General features: G+C 39.0%; 1 protein-coding gene and 1 pseudogene across 1 annotated transcript in view; one reads left to right on the plus strand and one right to left on the minus strand.

The window, feature by feature from the left end:
* The window catches only part of LOC102763185, a 4745-nt pseudogene extending 3657 nt beyond the window's left edge, over window positions 1-1088 (minus strand).
* The window catches only part of UBAP2 (ubiquitin associated protein 2), a 106158-nt gene that overhangs the window by 38172 nt on the left and 51302 nt on the right, over window positions 1-16684 (plus strand). The window contains exons 3-6 of the mRNA XM_015560466.1: window positions 2026-2103; window positions 4304-4414; window positions 7728-7881; window positions 10337-10414. Of these exons, the coding sequence (XP_015415952.1) occupies window positions 2026-2103; window positions 4304-4414; window positions 7728-7881; window positions 10337-10414 (421 nt within the window). The remainder of the gene's footprint in view (window positions 1-2025; window positions 2104-4303; window positions 4415-7727; window positions 7882-10336; window positions 10415-16684) is intronic.

The raw sequence follows: 16684 nt of genomic DNA on the forward strand, positions 1-16684 counted from the left end.
ATTCTGATTTTACTTATGTCTCTCACCTTTGTTTCCCCTCCATCCCCCACCACAACAGTAACTTGCTCACTTTGCTCTAGTGTCTAGGAGATCTGTCTGCCACCAGAACTACGATTCCCAGCATTCCTGGTGCTCCCCACGCTCTTGGTTTTCCCTTCCTGCTGTCTCCGTCCCACGGCTTCCCACTCTGCCAAGTCCTCCAAGCTCCCAGCTCTCCCTCTCTGCTCTCTGTCTGGCGGCTTGGGGAGCCAAGTTCCCCAATCCATTCCACTCTCTGCCGGCTCTCCCACTCTGCTCTCTGCCGGCTACTGAGGGAGCCACGTCCCCCCAAGCCTCTGGCTCTCATGCTCTGTTCTCTGTCTGGTGGCTTGGGAGTTCGATTGAGGGAGTCACATTCCCCCAAGCTGCCGGCTCTCACGCTCTGCTCTCCTCCCGGCACCTCTGTATGCAAATTAACCCACCATCTTTGTCGATTTAATTTGCATATTCCTGATTGGCTGGTAGGTGTAGTGGAGGGATGGTCAATTTACATGTTTCTCTTTTATGGTATAGGATATTCCACATTCAAAGGCTGTTAAATCGCTCTTAACTAGCATTATATAGGATATTCCACATTCAAAGGCTATATAAATGCTCTTAACTAGCATTATAACCAATATAATATGAGACATACCACATATTATATTGATATGTTTACCCATATCTTCAGAAAAAAATCACATTTACTGTCGTGGTAAGCAACCTGCTTCCCTATTTATAATGGGCTGGCTCCCTAGCAACTTCAGCGCGAAATTATAGCTAATTTGCCTACAAAGGTCAGGTGGTCATCATAATCTGGCTTCTCAGTGTATATGTACTTAAAGCAGAGAAGAAAAGTTGTTCATTATTAGTTCTTGTGAGGATCATTAAGTACTTTGAACACTTTTTAAACATTTATTTTGGGAGTTAGTATAAATTTTAGCTAAGAAGGGTAACTTTTGGGGGGAACAACCCGTTTCTGAGTAATTTTAGTTTTATCAGAAAATTGCAGATATAGAAGAAAGAATTTCTATAAACCCCTCACCTAGTTTCCCTGTTGTCATAACCATGGTATCTCTGTCAAAACTAATAAACCAAATTGGTATATTATTATTAACTCACTGCACAAAAAAGCAACTTTTCCCATACCTTTTAATTTATTATTGTCAAAAACACCATAAAATGAAACCACAACAATTAAGAAACTTGAATTTTTTAAAATATATTTTATTGATTTTTTTACAGAGAGGGTGGGAGAGAGATAGAAAGTTAGAAACATCGACGAGAGAGAAACATCGATCAGCTGCCTCCTGCACATCTCATACTGGGGATGTGCCCGCAACCCAGGTATATGCCCTTGACCGGAATCGAACCTGGGACTTTTCAGTCTGCAGGCCGACGCTCTATCCACTGAGCCAAACCGGTTTCGGTGAGAAACTTGAATTTTTTAAAAAGGATTTTACATTAAAAAAGCAACTGGAAAAGAGTTTTCTTCAGAGGTGACTAGTTTTATGTTTGAAAGTTTCTTTTCAAATTTTTTTTGTTAAAACCATTTTTTATTGCAATTAAAAAATAGTAACTTTTAAAATAACTTTTATTTAGATAAATATAGCCTTTTAAGAACTGACCATGATACATTTTTGGAGTTGACAGCAGAGCTTTTTTGTTTTGATAGCAAGCCTGATTCTAAGCCTCTGTCCTGGCAGTTGTTTTCACTATTTCTTGTTCTACTTTCTCTTAATGCTGGTTACTCCTATCTCTCCAGGGGAAAGAAAATTCAAATGAGTCAATGAAGATGAATAAGAACTTTAGGTCATTTGGCCAAGTAAATAGGAGCTTTACATTATTTAATTTGATACTTAATTTACCTTATGGGTACAGGTTGTGTATGTTTTTTATTACCGTAGTTGCTGGAGTGCTAGAGAGGTTTTATCTGTTTTGCATCAGAGTTTGGCATCTAACTTATATTTTTGTACTCAAATTTTAACAATTTTTTGTACTTTTCAGGCAACAGCTGAACAGATGCGTCTCGCTCAGGTGATCTTTGATAAAAATGATTCAGAATTTGAAGCTAAAGTTAAACAGGTATGTTTCTGGCAAAGGATGTTACCTATTTCTGTTAATGTTTTAAAAAGAAAATTTTACTAGAGATTTTAATTTTATTTAAAAAAACTATTTTTATTGATTTCAGAGAGGAAGGGAGAGGGAGAGAGATAGAAACATCAATAATGAGAGAGAATCATAGATCAGCTGCCTCCTGCACGCCCTCTACTAGGGATCAAGTCCGCAACCTGGGTATATGCCCTGACAGGGAATCTAACCGTGACTACCTGGTTCATAGGTCAGTGCTCTACCAATAATTGCTCCTTGGAGTGAACATCCCACAGTGAACTCTTTAGCCCTGTACTATGTAAACTCTTTGTTCTTACTTATAGTTCCTTTCATAAGACAAATGATAATGATTTTGGAAGGCCACAAAAAGAATTTATTAAAAATTATAGAATTCATTCTCTGGAATGAGATTTATGTACAGTTTGAGACATACCACATATTATATTGTCTTTTATCTGAATAGCATAGCAGATACACAAGCAAGAGCACTGGTTCAGGAGTTCAGAGTTTTAAGTGCTAACTTTAGTTCTGTTTCTTACTGATCCAATCACTGGAGGAATTTAAAAAAAATTTTTTTTTTTAATCCTTACCCGAGGATACTTTTTCCATTGTTTTAGAGAGAGTGAAGGGTAGGGAGGAGGAGGGGAGAAACACACACAGGCAGGCATAGGTTGGAATTAAGAGAGAGAGGGAGAGGGAGAGAGAGAGAAAGAAACATTGATATGAAAGAGACACACACTGTTACACCCTGTACATGCTCCGATGGGGTGGGGAGCGAACCTGAAACACGTATGTGCCCTTGATGGGGAATCCGAAACCATGACCCTTCTGTCCATAGGCTGACACTAACTACTGAGCAACCACCAGGGTAATCAATCACCTGAGGGATTTTGATACTTATTGTGCATCTTAATAATTGCATATGACAGATATTGGCTTAGTCCAGATCATTGATAAAAATTTGATTATTAGTAGATATCCAGAGAACAAAGTGTACTGGAAAGTGTGTAGAACTTTCACCGTTACAGGGAGGAAATGAGAGAGACAGTGGTGTAATGCAAAGAGTTATATTTATGAGATCAGGAGACCTGGTTTCCAGATAGGCTTTGCTTTTTTTTTTTTTCCTATTAGGCTTTCTCTTAACTAGCATTTTAACCACAGAGAAAGTACTTCAAATGTTGGGGTCAAATGATTTTGAACTGCGGTTAGTACATCCTGTATATAGCAAAAGCCCAGCGACCGAGAGACAGAATGACCGGTTGACCAGTCGCTACGACGTGCACTAAGGGGGCAGACACTCAACACAGGAGCTGCTTCCTGGTGGTCAGTGTGCTCCCTCAGTGGGAACAATTGCTCAGAGGGTGGGTCTGCAGCAGGCCACGCCCCCCACCAGTGCATGAATCCCATGCATCGGGCCTCTAGTACTAAAATAGTTAAGATAATTAAAACACAATAGATACTTAAATCATACAGTTGTTAACTGATAATTGAAACACTTTTATTTTGCCTAATCTGATTGCTTTGTGATGAAAATGTTAAGCAGCTTAATCTCTCTTGTTATACAGAATGCACCAAAGGGATTTCTTTGATTTTGTCAAACATAGCACCCTGTGGAATCTGCTTGAGAATATATTATGTGTAGGAGTGAGTTTTGTGATCACTGAAGAATTCCTTGTGAGACCTTAGCTGTTATAATTTATATGTGTTATAATCCAAGTAGTAATATCTTATGTAGGGAACTTTGTCCCTGTGCAAAACAGTTGGACTGAATATTCTGTTAATGGTGCCCACATACATGTGGTCTTTGGGAAACATAAAATTCCACTTAATATTTGTGTAGTTTAGAATTTTAGGAATGCAGGCTATGGACCAAGTTTGAGTACACAATAACTGATCCAGAGTATTCTGAGGATGTTGGTATATATATGTGTATGCTGCTGATTAATAACCTGATATTGGTCATCTTGAAGGAGGGTTAATTTGTAGTTTGACTCTGCCAATATTGGTGAAAAGACATGGGGTGGCCACAAACAAAACAGGTAAAAGCTCAGAGTGTAGAAGAGGCCATCTTCATGTGGAAGGCCTGAATATTTCTGTCTTTATGCAGAAGAATCTTAAAATATCAAGTGCCATTTTTGGGGTCTCCCTAACCATGTTCTTATAATTTCAACAGCTTATGGAAGTGACAGGAAAAAATCAGGATGAATGCATAGTCGCCCTACATGACTGTAATGGAGATGTGAACAAAGCTATCAATATATTGCTGGAAGGGAATTCAGACACAGTAAGATTATTAAGTATTATTCGTTGATTTGCAGTGCTAAGATTTGTTTCCAACCCCATATTGCATTTTAAACTTCACCTTATATGGAGGTGGGGATGGAGGGAATTATGGGTGCCATTCCATATTTGTTTTAAGTTCCAGAAAGAACACTAACCTGAAATGACTGTTTTTGTTATATATGGTTTCTTCATGAAGTCGTAGAATCTGAAGACTCGAAAGAGAACTTGGTCATCTACTCCAGCCTTATACAGTTTCCAAAATTCTCTGGGCCTGTGGATATTTTCACCACCTGAAAAAACTTCTCTTGGCTCCACTGCTCATGTTTCTTCATCTCAGTCGTCACCTCTTACTACTCCTTATATCTCTAGACTAACAGAAAACCAGGATTTGCTGGTATATCTATTTGCTTATGTGTGAATATTCTACAGACACATTTTTCATGACAGTTTGACAGATATATAAAAGGATAAAAGTTTTTAAATTATTTTTGGGTGTTTTTTAGCTTAGAAAGTTTGAGGAATGTGCAGGCACACTAGAACTCATCTCTCTTCTTTTAGGAAGGATGCAACTAAAGCCATACCAGGCAGTTGCCAGCACTAATCTTTTGATTCCTATGTGGAGAGATTGCACAATATTTCATTTGTATTTTTAAATTGAGGAAACCACCTCCGAGCAGGTTAAAACAACTAATGACTTATTGAAAAAGGGGTACAAAGATGACCCATCAAAAAGTGCCTTCCTTGCCCAGCCAGAGTGGCTCAGTTTTTTTGAGCAGCATCCTGTGCACCGAAGGGTTGCTGGATTGATTCCTGGTCAGGGCACATACCTGAGACTGTGGGCTCAGTCCCTAATCCCTGGTTCAGGGCATGTACGAAAGGCAGCCAATTGATGTTTTCTCTCTCCCTTCCTCCCTCTCTCTAAAAAAAAAACATGTCTTGGTTAAGCATTAAAGGGGGAAAAAAAGTGGCTTCCTTGTGTTTAGTTTTAATCATGTTCTCAGTTTTAGGGATAGGCTGTATTAGAGTCAGGCTGTGTAAAAATGAACTGCCATGACAAGGTCAAATGTAAAATGAATATTTTTTTAATTAATATGAAACAAGAAAAATTAATTTTGTAGTTAAATATTTAGGTACTTGGGAAAATCTTTCACTATTTGAATATAGCAGTATTTGTGGGTAAAATTCCATGCAAAATAACACTGGTCCACATAATAAACCACTAAATATGTCAGTTTGTTGGGAAAATATATAATGTTAAGTGTTGAAATAAAATTTTGAATAGCTTTTGTTTGCTAACAAGCATGTATTTACTGTTTTGTTTTTTAAATATGGGGAATGTGTTTACCTCATTGCTAATGGGTTCAGTGTAGAATGGCTATGTTATTTTCCAAATGAACTGAAGGTCTTACCTTCCCTTTTTATAAAAATAATCAATATGAACAAATGAAATATATTCAAATTATTAATGGGAGGGCCTATTTTTTTTTTTTTTTATCATAGAGATAGGACAGGATACTACTTTTTGTTGCTTTTCCTTTACATCCAGCAGATTTCATTCTTTTCTGTGGTAACCGGGTGAATTTTTAAGTCTTAAAAGTCCAGTTTTCTCTTTGTGGTTTATTGCGTTGTAACATCTCCTCTGGGACTGAATCCAAAGGAGGTGTTCTGGACTGAATGTTACATCAAGAATGTCCTTTTGGTTACCTCTTAAACCTAGAAATCACACAGTGGTAGCCAGATCTGGCTTGTTTTCTTCAAAGGTCAGAAAACAGCAAATTAGTGCTTGAATCTAGTCACAAAAGGTGTATGCTTGATTGAAGGTAAGGGGAAATGCAGAAGCAGAGGGAAAGTTGTTTAGGATTATTTTGTGGTGCATCTTTACTTTCCATGCTGTCTGTAGCATGGCTAACTAGCAGCAATAAGGAGTATCTTCTGACTGAGGTAGAATTAATTGGAGGTGGGGAGGCGGGATGCTATGTAAATACTCTAGCTAGGAGCTAGAACATTTAAAGTAAACTGTGAAAGCCTGGCCAGCGTGGCTCAGTGGTTGAGTGTTGACCTATGAACCAGGAGGTCACAGTTCAATTCCCGGTCAGGGCATATGCCCAGGTTGTGGGCTTGATCCCCAATGTGGAGCATGCAGGAGGCAGCCAATCAATGATTCTCTCTCATCATTGAGGTTTCTATCTCTCTCCCTCTCCCGTCCTCTCTGAAATCAAGAAAAATAAACTGTGTTTTGCGTACTCAACTGTAAACCTACTTTTGCCCCATCCTGTATATGGTATGATTTGATTTGGTATCACCATTAGAGGAGAGATGGGGAGAAGGGAGGTTTTATAAATAAATCATTGACTTCTCATTAGAATAGGTCTTTGAGGTTTAAATTTCACGTACTTAAAAAAACTAAACCAAAATTTTCTCTATTAAAACTTTTTTGATGGTTAGTTTGAGTAACTGAATAGGGAAAGTTGTATTCGTGAGAGTTTAGGGCAGGGGTGGGCAAACTTTTTGACTCGAGGGCCACAATGGGTACTTAAACTGGACTGGAGGGCCAGAACAAAAGCATGGATGGAGTGTTTGTGTGAACTAATATAAATTCAAAGTAAACATCATTACATAAAAGGGTACGGTCTTTTTTTTTTCAGTTTTATTCATTTCAAACGGGCCGGATCCGGCCCACGGGCCGTAGTTTGCCCACGGCTGGTTTAGGGCATCATTTTATGTATCTTTGTAATCTTTGAGCTAATGTATATATTTAATAGACTTAAGCCCTACTACTGACGTAGGTGAGCTTGGCATAGCGTGGGAAACTGGGGAAATGACATTTACTTTACTCACAAATCAGCATAGAAAAAATCCTTTTTGGCCGAAACCGGTTTGGCTCAGTGGATTGAGCATCGGCTTGCGGACTGAAAGGTCCCAGGTTCGATTCCGGTCGAGGGCATGTACCTGGGCTGCGGGTTTCTGAGAAACAGCTGATTGATGTTTCTCTCTCATCGAGGTTTCTAGCTCTCTATCTCTCTCCCTTCCTCTCTGTAAAAAATCAATAAAATATATTAAAAAAAAAATCCTTTTTGGTGGCAGAACAACATAGAGTATGTTGTCAATTCACCTAGTTGCTGTAATCTTTTGTGCTCTATATAGCAAAGGAGTTTAGCAAGAGGTTGCTGTCTTTAGCATTGGAAAGTAGAATTATATGGAAAAGAATTAAAATGGTAGCAAGCAAGCTACAAGGCATGGATAATTAGGTTTGGAAGATACATGCACACATTCTTAGTAATTGTACACTCTTTGACAACTCTTATCTTTGGTAGACCTCATGGGAGACTGTAGGGGGGAAGAAGAAGAATTTTGGAAAAGAAAGTTCAGAAAACAAAGAGAATAGAGAGAAGAGAAGTGAGAGAGAAGTGAGTCGTGGACGTGGAAACAACAACCGGAAAGGAAGAGGTGGCAATCGTGTGAGAGAGTGTAAGTATAGACCTTTCTCCTGAACTTTTTATGATGGAAATTTTCATGCAAGCTGAGTGGTCCAAAGAATGTCCATAAATCCACTCCCTCAATGCTCCATTTGTTATAATTAACATTTAGATTCTAATGAACTACTTAGTTAATTTAGTAATTGATGCAATTTCATATCAGCATTGACCGGGGCTGTAGTTAGTTAATTATGTTTTGTGTGTTTTGACTGCCTTCTGTCCTGGCCAGTATGGCTCAGTTGGTTGAGCATCATCCCCTGTACCGAAAGGTCCCTGGTTCGACTCCTGATCAGGGTACATGCCTGGGTTGCAGGTGCAATCTCCAGTGGGGAGCAGGTGATCAGTGTTTCTCTCATCGATGTTTTACTCTCTCTCCCTCTTCCTTCCTCTCTCTCTAAAATCAATAAAAACATAAAAAAAAAAGACTGCCTTCTGTTGTGAATCAAGTACATCCTCTAATTTTAAAGGAGAATTTTCATTCACTGATAGATGAAGCTCTTTATTCTTCCTCAGGGTATAGGCCCGTGGTCGGCAAACTGCGGCTTGCGAGCCACATGCGGCTCTTTGGCCCCTTGAGTGTGCCTCTTCTAAGGCTTAGGAGTACGCTAATTAAGTTAATAACAATGTACCTACCTATATAGTTTAAGTTTAAAAAATTTGGCTCAAAAGAAATTTCAGTTGTTGTACTGTTGATATTTGGCTCTGTTGACTAATGAGTTTGCCGACCACTGGTATAGGCAAAGGTTAAAATAAATAGAAAGTTGTTGAATAGGGAAGATTTTTCTCAGTAATTGCCATTCGACCCAGGAACAACAACCTGGTGTATAGATACACCAAAGTAGCTAAGTTATGAATGAATAAAATGTAAATATTAAACATCACGTTAGAGACTTTTTATAAATCTTCTCTTGAGGATATGTTTATTGATAGAGGAAAGGAGAGTTGGTGGGGAGGGGAGAGAGAGAGAAAGAGAAAGAGAAACATCGGTGTGAGAAACAGAACAGTTGCCTGCTGTACATATCTTGAATGGGGATCAAACCTGAAACCTAGTTATGTGCACTGTCTGGGAATTGGACCATACAACCTTTTGGCATACAGGACAACACTCCAACCACCTGAGCCACTCGGCCAGGGCTCACCTTAGAGACTTTTGCTAGTTTATCCCATGGATATTTACTGAGTACCTGCTGTGTACTCAGTACTCTTATAGGCATACAGCATTAGATGATGGTACAGACATTTTTGCCCTCCTAAAACTTACCTTTTAATGGAGGTAGAGTTAGATGTAACAATAAAAAGGAAAAGTAATATTTTCTATTAATATATATTGGTGTTATGTAGAAATTATGCTGTGGATAAAAACAAAGAACAGAGATTGGGATTATAAAGAGAGATATGGTAAATTTAAATGGAGTGGCACTTTCATGAGAATTCATAGGAATTAGTCTCTGAAAGAGACGGGAGCAAGCTATGCCAATATCACTCATAAAATTTCTATATTATATAGAATCATTAATGCCAATATAGGTATGAGGAGAAGAAAAGACTGTATGGCATCTTCTGGACAGTATCCTGTAAAAACCCGTCTCTAACATTAATTTCTTCAATAACAGTATTTCCTTGATGGTGTTGTTTTGCTATCCTATGCCCTTCCAGACCTTAAACCTAACTAATCAGCAAATGTGTGGTGTATTACATAGTTGAATAACAAAGGTGGCTTTTTAAAAATATATATATTTTATTGATTTTTTACAGAGAGGAAGGGAGAGGGATAGAGTTAGAAACATCGATGAGAGAGAAACATCGATCAGCTGCCTCCTGTACACCCCCCACTAGGGATGTGCCTGCAACCAAGGACCATGCCCTTGACCGGAATCGAACCTGGGATCTTTTAGTCCGCAGGCCGACGCTCTGTCCACTGAGCCAAACCGGTTAGGGCAACAAAGGTGGCTTTTTGAAACAAACTTATTTTAGGGGAGGGCAAGTCCAAATAGAAGAAATAAAAAGTGGTATGTCATTTTAATTTATTTTTAGAATTGTTACCTATAAATTAATAAGGAAGATGTGCTATTACTCCGTTTTTGAGACACTTTTGTTTTTTAAAAAATATGTATTTTCATTGATTTCAGAGAGGGAGAGGCAGAGAGAGATAGAAGCATCAATGATGACAGAGAACCACCAATCGGCTGCCTCCTGCACGCCCCACACTGGGGATCGAACTCACAACCTTAGCATGTGCCCTCTACCAGAATCGAACCCAGGACCCTTCAGTCCAGAGGCCGATGCTTTATCCACTGAGACAAACCAGCTAGGGCGAGCCACTTTTGTTTTTCTTCTTTTTAAAAAACCCTTTGGTTATATTTTAGCCTTTAAAAAAAAGTCTTTTTGTTCTTGCTTTTAATAGCTGTCTGGTATGATTATTTATGAGGTCCTCTTTTATTTCTTAGTTAGAGGTGAAGAGAATGGAATTGATTGCAATCAAGGGGACAAGCCTTCAGACCGTGGCAAGCGAGCCCGTGGTAGAGGTAAGATAGAATAAGGGGGACCAGAGATGCTTGTGATCCAAAGGAGGAGGCAGACTGTTTGCTGTACTGGTCTCTAAGACATGACAGTGTACTCTGAAAGAATGGTTCATCTTCTGAAATCTTTTGATTTCATTTACTGATGTTTAAGAATGAAGTGTTTTGATTATGTAATTTTGGTTGTTTTCAAATGAGCTGTGAAGACCCTTTATATGAATAATGTAAAATTTGAAGTTCTGCCCTGGCCCATGTTTCTCAGTGTTTAGAGCAGCCGTGGGCAAACTACTGCCCGCGGGCCAGATCCGGCCCATTTGAAATGAATAAAACTAAAAAAAAAAAAAAAAAAAAAGACCGTACCCATTTATGTAATGATGTTTACTTTGAATTCATATTAGTTCACACAAACACTCCATCCATGCTTTTGTTCCGGCCCTCCGGTCCAGTTTAAGAACCCATTGTGGCCCTCGAGTCAAAAAGTTTGCCCACCCGTGGTTTAGAGCATTGATCCTATAATGTGCACGGAAGGGTCCCCAGTTTGATTCCCAGTCAAAGGCATGTGCCTGGATTGCCAGTTCACTCCCTGCCCCTGGTTGGGGCACATGCGGGAGCAAACAATAGGTGTTTGATATCTCCCTCTCTTCCTCCCTCCCTCTCTCTCTAAAAAAATAAATGGGAAAAATATGCTCAGGAGAGGATAACAACAACAAAAATTAGAAGTTTTGACCAAAATGTTATTATAAATTCTCTTATGTTGGACTTTAGGAAATGTGTTTTATCCACTAGCTTTTTTTTAAATCCTCAGCCAAGAATATGTTTTTACTAGAGGCCCGATGCACGAATTTCTGCAAGGGGCTCAGCTCTCGCAGCCCCTCATAGCCTCGGCCAGCCCTTGCAGCCCCGGCTGGCCCTCGAAGACCCTCGCAGCCCCAGCTGGCCCTAGCAGCCTCGGCTTTGTCTGGAAGGTTGTTCCGATGCTTGTTCTGCTGTTTGGTCTAATTAGCATATTAGCTCTTTATTATATAGGATAGGATTGATTCTTAGAGAGAGGAAGGGGGAGAGAAAAACATCAATGTGTGAGAGAAACATCAATCAGTTGCTTCCCATACATGCCCAAACTGGAGATCGAACCCGAAACCTAGACATATACCCTGACCAGGTTCTACCCCCACAGCCTTTTTGGTGTACAGGATGACACTCCAACCAACTGTGCCACCCAGCCAGAGCTACCCACTGGCTTTAAAATTAAAGTTATTGGCCCATTGATTATCTTCTCCCCTCGCTTTTTTGTTAGTATCATTTCTCACCTTTATTTATTTATTTATTTATATTTTAATCCTCACCCAAGGATATTTTCCCATTGATTTTTAGAGAGAGTAGAAGAGAGGGGAAAAAACAGAGAGAAATATCTGTGTGAAAGAAACACATCGATTGGTTGTCTCCTGCATGAAATGTAACCAGGGCCCTGAGTTGGGGAGGAGCTTGCAAGTGAGGTACGTGCCCTTGATCGGAATCGAACCCAGGACCCTTTGGTCTGCAGGCCAACGCTCTATCTACTGAGCCAAACCAGTTAGGGCTCTTACCGTTTATTAATTTGGGATATTATGCTACTTTAGGAATGTAGTTTCATCTTGGCCTGGTGGCTCATTTGGGAGGAGCAACTAAATTATTCTGAAATGCAGGAAAGAGATAAGCAGAGAGGAGTTTACTGTTTTATAGAGAACTAGGGGTCCAGCGTGCAAAATCATGCAAGACCCAGGACCCAGAGTCCCTTGGCAGCTGCCGTGGGAGGCAGGACCCAGAAACCCACCCGTGCCTCTGGTCTAGTCCTCCAGAGTCAAGTTCCCACCCAGCCCCGCCCCGCCCACCCCGAGCACGCAGCCTCCTGTGATCAGTTGTTATGGCATGATGGTGTGATGACCACAGGCTTTTTATATAATAGATAGTGTATAGATGATATGTTTTGTAGTCTACATCAGTATATTTAAAATTTTTTCAGGCATTTTGCTTTCGGGTATTTTAGACTTGATATGACATAGGCCCTTATTTCCTATCTTCTTTCATCATTTTTTTTTTTTTGTATTTTCCACTGTATATTGTTTTAAAAGTAAACCACCTCTTTATTTTTTGGTCTTGGCATATTTAGGAATTACAAAATAATATAAAATTTAGAGAGACTCATTTTTATTGGCCCTTTTATTTAACTTTGTATTGAATGTGCTTTATTTATAAAAAGATATTACAATACTTTTCATATGGGCCATCTGACTTTCTTTGCTATACCAGAATGTGTTTATGGATTAGAAATGACACTCTCATCTTAAAGGTTAGATTACATGATAGTTATTTTTAAGTTATATAAATAAGTGAGAAGTTATAGTCAGGTCACTCCCCTGCTCTTTTTATTCATATAAATTTCTTTATCTTATTTATTGGTGCTGGCTTGCAGGATGTGTGTGTTGTTTATGTCTTGTCTTTAATGAGATTGAGTCAGGTAAGGTAGTGAATACTACTTGAGGTTGCAGGCAGGTGGTTTCTTTCTGGATGGAAGAAAAATAATGCTGTGGAAGAGGCAACAATAATTACTCCAACAATAATTACTCCATAACCCAGTGGTCGGCAAACTGCGGCTTGCGAGCCACATGTGGCTCTTTGGCCCTTGAGTGTGGCTCTTCCACAAAATACCACATGCGGGTGCACATGTACAGTGGGATTGAAACTTCATGGCTCATGCGCAGAAGTCGGTATTTTATGGAAGAGCCACACTCAAGGGGCCAAAGAGCCGCATGTGGCTTGCGAGCCGCAGTTTGCCGATCACTGCCCTAACCTTTTCCACTCCTTTACCTTACTTATGCCACTTGTTTTATATTAAGCAACCCAAATTAATATATCTACTTTTAAAACTAATAGATGAATGCAGCTGTATAATATAATTGAAATGTGATTATTGATTACCAACTATGTGCTAGCATTCTACTTTTAATTTCTGAATCCTTTGCAGTGGCATCTTGGGTACTGGTACAAAAAGTATTTGACAAAATGCAGTGTTCAAAAATCAGTAACTCAATAGCTAGGCTATTTCCTGGAATTGAATAGGATTATTGTGCCTCCAAATATAAGAGTTTAATCCATGAAAAAATTCCACATTTATGGAATTTGGGTTACATGTTAGTAGCAACAACTAATATTTACCTATTGTATTTTTGGAGATATTGCTGTGAATATGACATACTCCTTTATGTCCTGGTTGGGGAAGGAGGAGAGACAAGTAAAAGCGCTTCTCAATTTATTTAAGAAAATGACTGGCGATGTGATTTACTGTCAACAGTTGTCTTACAACTGTCACCCTTTAGTTTAAGTGGTCTGGGGAGGTCTCTGAGGAGGTGGGATTTAAGCTGAGGAGGAGGAAAGCTATGTGAAAATCTGGGTAGGAACATTCTGTGAGAAAGGAACAGCTAATGCAAACATGGAAAACAACTTGGATTTTTTCACAGAATAAAAACTTATTTGAATATGAAGTATGCATGTAAGTGCTCAGAGTGCGGTTTTAATGTTTTATTTTGAAATAAAAAATACAATTTTGCATAATGTTCATCTAGATTCCCCAAATTTCAGTATTTTACATTTGCTTTTATTATTTTCTCTCTGTATGTACATATTGTTTTTTTCCTGAAACCTTTGAATATAAATTCCAGACATAATGCCATTTTATATACCCCTTAATATTTTAGTGTGTGTCTCCTAAGGAAAAAAAGGTAGTCTCCTATAGAGCTATCTTAAAATGGTAAAAGTCAGAAAATTTTTACTGATGCAATCTATAGGCCTTATTCAGAAATTTTCACTTATCTTGCTAATGTATTTATAGCAAAATGAAAATATTTTGGTTCAGGATCTAATCCAGGATCACACACTGCATATATCTATCTATCTATTTATTTATTTATTTATAAAATATATTTTTATTATTTCAGAGAGGAAGGGAGAGAGCGAGCAAGATAGAAACGTCAATAATGAGAGAGAATCATTGATTGGCTGCCTCCTGCATGCCCCCCTACGTGGGGATCCGGGACTCTTCAGTCCGCAGGCTGATGCTCTGTCCACTAAGCTAGGGCAGATCACACATTGTATTTAGTTCCCATGTCTCTTTAGTGTCCTTCAATCTGGAACAGTTCATCAATCTGGAAAAGTCTTTGTCTTTCATGGTCTTGATGCTTTTGAAGCATATGGACTCTTGTAGAGTGTTCTTCAATACCAATCAGAAGTTTCTTCTTGATAAGTTTTATCTATTTTGGGCAGGTACCACAAAAGGATGATAACTGTAACATGATATAATGATAGAGGTTTATCCCATTACTAGTGATGTTAACTTTTATTTAGGTAGGTGCTTTTTGCCAAGTTTCTCCTATGTAAAGTTACTATGCTCCACTTAAGTATTTTTTGGTGGACAGTACTTGGAGTCTTTGTAAATATTACTTTTTTTTTATCAGACTTTCATTCACTAGTATTATAACTTGTGAATTTCCTGAAACAATTATTTTGACACATTTATAATCAGACTTCTTTGCTAAGTTAAAGCTAATATATGGGATATAAGGGTGGATTCTAAGCTTTCTTCCTCACTGAATTCCAGGGGTGTTTTGCTGCTGTCATTTGTCTAATTTAAGCTGCTTTAGGACTGGGGAAAGTGTATTCCTATTCCTCTGAGAATATAATACCCTGACTCAGGGACAGATAGGCACAGTTTGCCTGACTCCCAGGTCTCTAAGCTACACAAGCCCGAGGGATGCCCTGCTTTGTAATGGGTCGAACAGGTCTCTGGGCATGGGGACAACTCATAGCAACCATATTAATCACTGAACCAACCCTGAATATTGGGGAACTTAAAAAAAAATTTAAATTTATTTGAGTGACAGAAAGAGGAAAGAGGTGCGGGAGAGAAACATTTATTTTGTTGTTTCATTTATTTGTGCGTTAATTGATTGCTTACATGTACCCTGACCAGGGATCGAACCTGCAACCTTGGCATATCGGGACAATACTCTAGCCAACAGAGCTACTCTGCCAGGGCTTGGGATCTTTTGTCAGTACAAAGAACTAGAACTAGTTATAGGCCAGAGTGTGTAGTGATGAGTTCAAATTCATGTACTTTCTGGCACATTTGGCTATTATCAAAGCCCTTTTTACAGTCTTCCGGGGACTACCTTCTTGGATGAGGAACATTCTCCTTTCTTGCTTCTCTTTACGTTATAGTTGCTGTTACTGTTCAGCACCAGAGGGCATGTCTGCAGCTAGGATCTGCCTCCACTAGAGGTGGTTGACTATTCTCTGAGTTTTGATTTTTTTCAAGAGAAATGAGCAGCTTTCCTATTCTAGCTTTTGACGTAAAAGATGTGAAACAGCTCTAGCCAGTTTGGCTAGAGTGTCGACCTACAGAGTGAAGGGTCTTGGGTTTGATTCCAGTCAAGGGCATGTGCCTCAGTTGCAGACTTGATTCTCTTACGTGGATGTTTTTCTCTCTCCCTCCCTTCCAGTCTCTTAAAAAAAAAAAATCAATGGGAAAAAATATCCTTAGGTGAGAACAACAAAAATACGTTAAACAATTAAAATCTTGAGCAGCCATTTAACATAGATATAGTACAAAATCCCTAGAGAAACTTAGGAGAAAAGGTGTAGCATTTATAATTACATTGGTTCATTTTTTAAGATGATCTTTTTAATTTATTATTATTTTAATATGTTTTTATTGATTTCAGTGAGAGGAAGGGAGAATAAGAAAGGTAGAAACATTAATGATGAGCCCTAACCAGTTTAGCTCAGTGCATAGAGTATCTGCCTGTGGACTGAAGGGGCCCAGGTTCAATTTTGGTCAAGGGCATATACCTTGGTTGCAGGCTCTATCCCCAGTTGGGGGCATGCAGGAGGCAGCTCATTGGTATGATTTTTCTAACTCTCTATCCTCTCTCTTCCTCTCTAAAAAATCAATAAAAATATACAAAATTAAGTTTTTTTTTTTTTAAAAAAAGAAATATCAATGATGAGATAATCCTCAATTGGCTGCTTCCTGCATACCCCCTACTGGGGAACGAGCCTGCAGCCAGGGCAAGTGCCCTGAATGTGAATCAAATCGTGACCTCCTGGTTCATGGGTCTATGCTCAACCACTTAGCCACGCTGGCCAAGCTAAGATGCTCTTCTTAAATCTTGTTTTTCTCTATTAAAAGACCCTGGGACTTTATTCTGAGCTATTAGGTGAAAATAGCTCTTTGTACCAGATAAC

Source organism: Myotis davidii, unplaced genomic scaffold (genome assembly GCF_000327345.1).
Source record: "Myotis davidii unplaced genomic scaffold, ASM32734v1 scaffold534, whole genome shotgun sequence".
Classification (NCBI taxonomy): Eukaryota; Metazoa; Chordata; class Mammalia; order Chiroptera; family Vespertilionidae; genus Myotis; species Myotis davidii.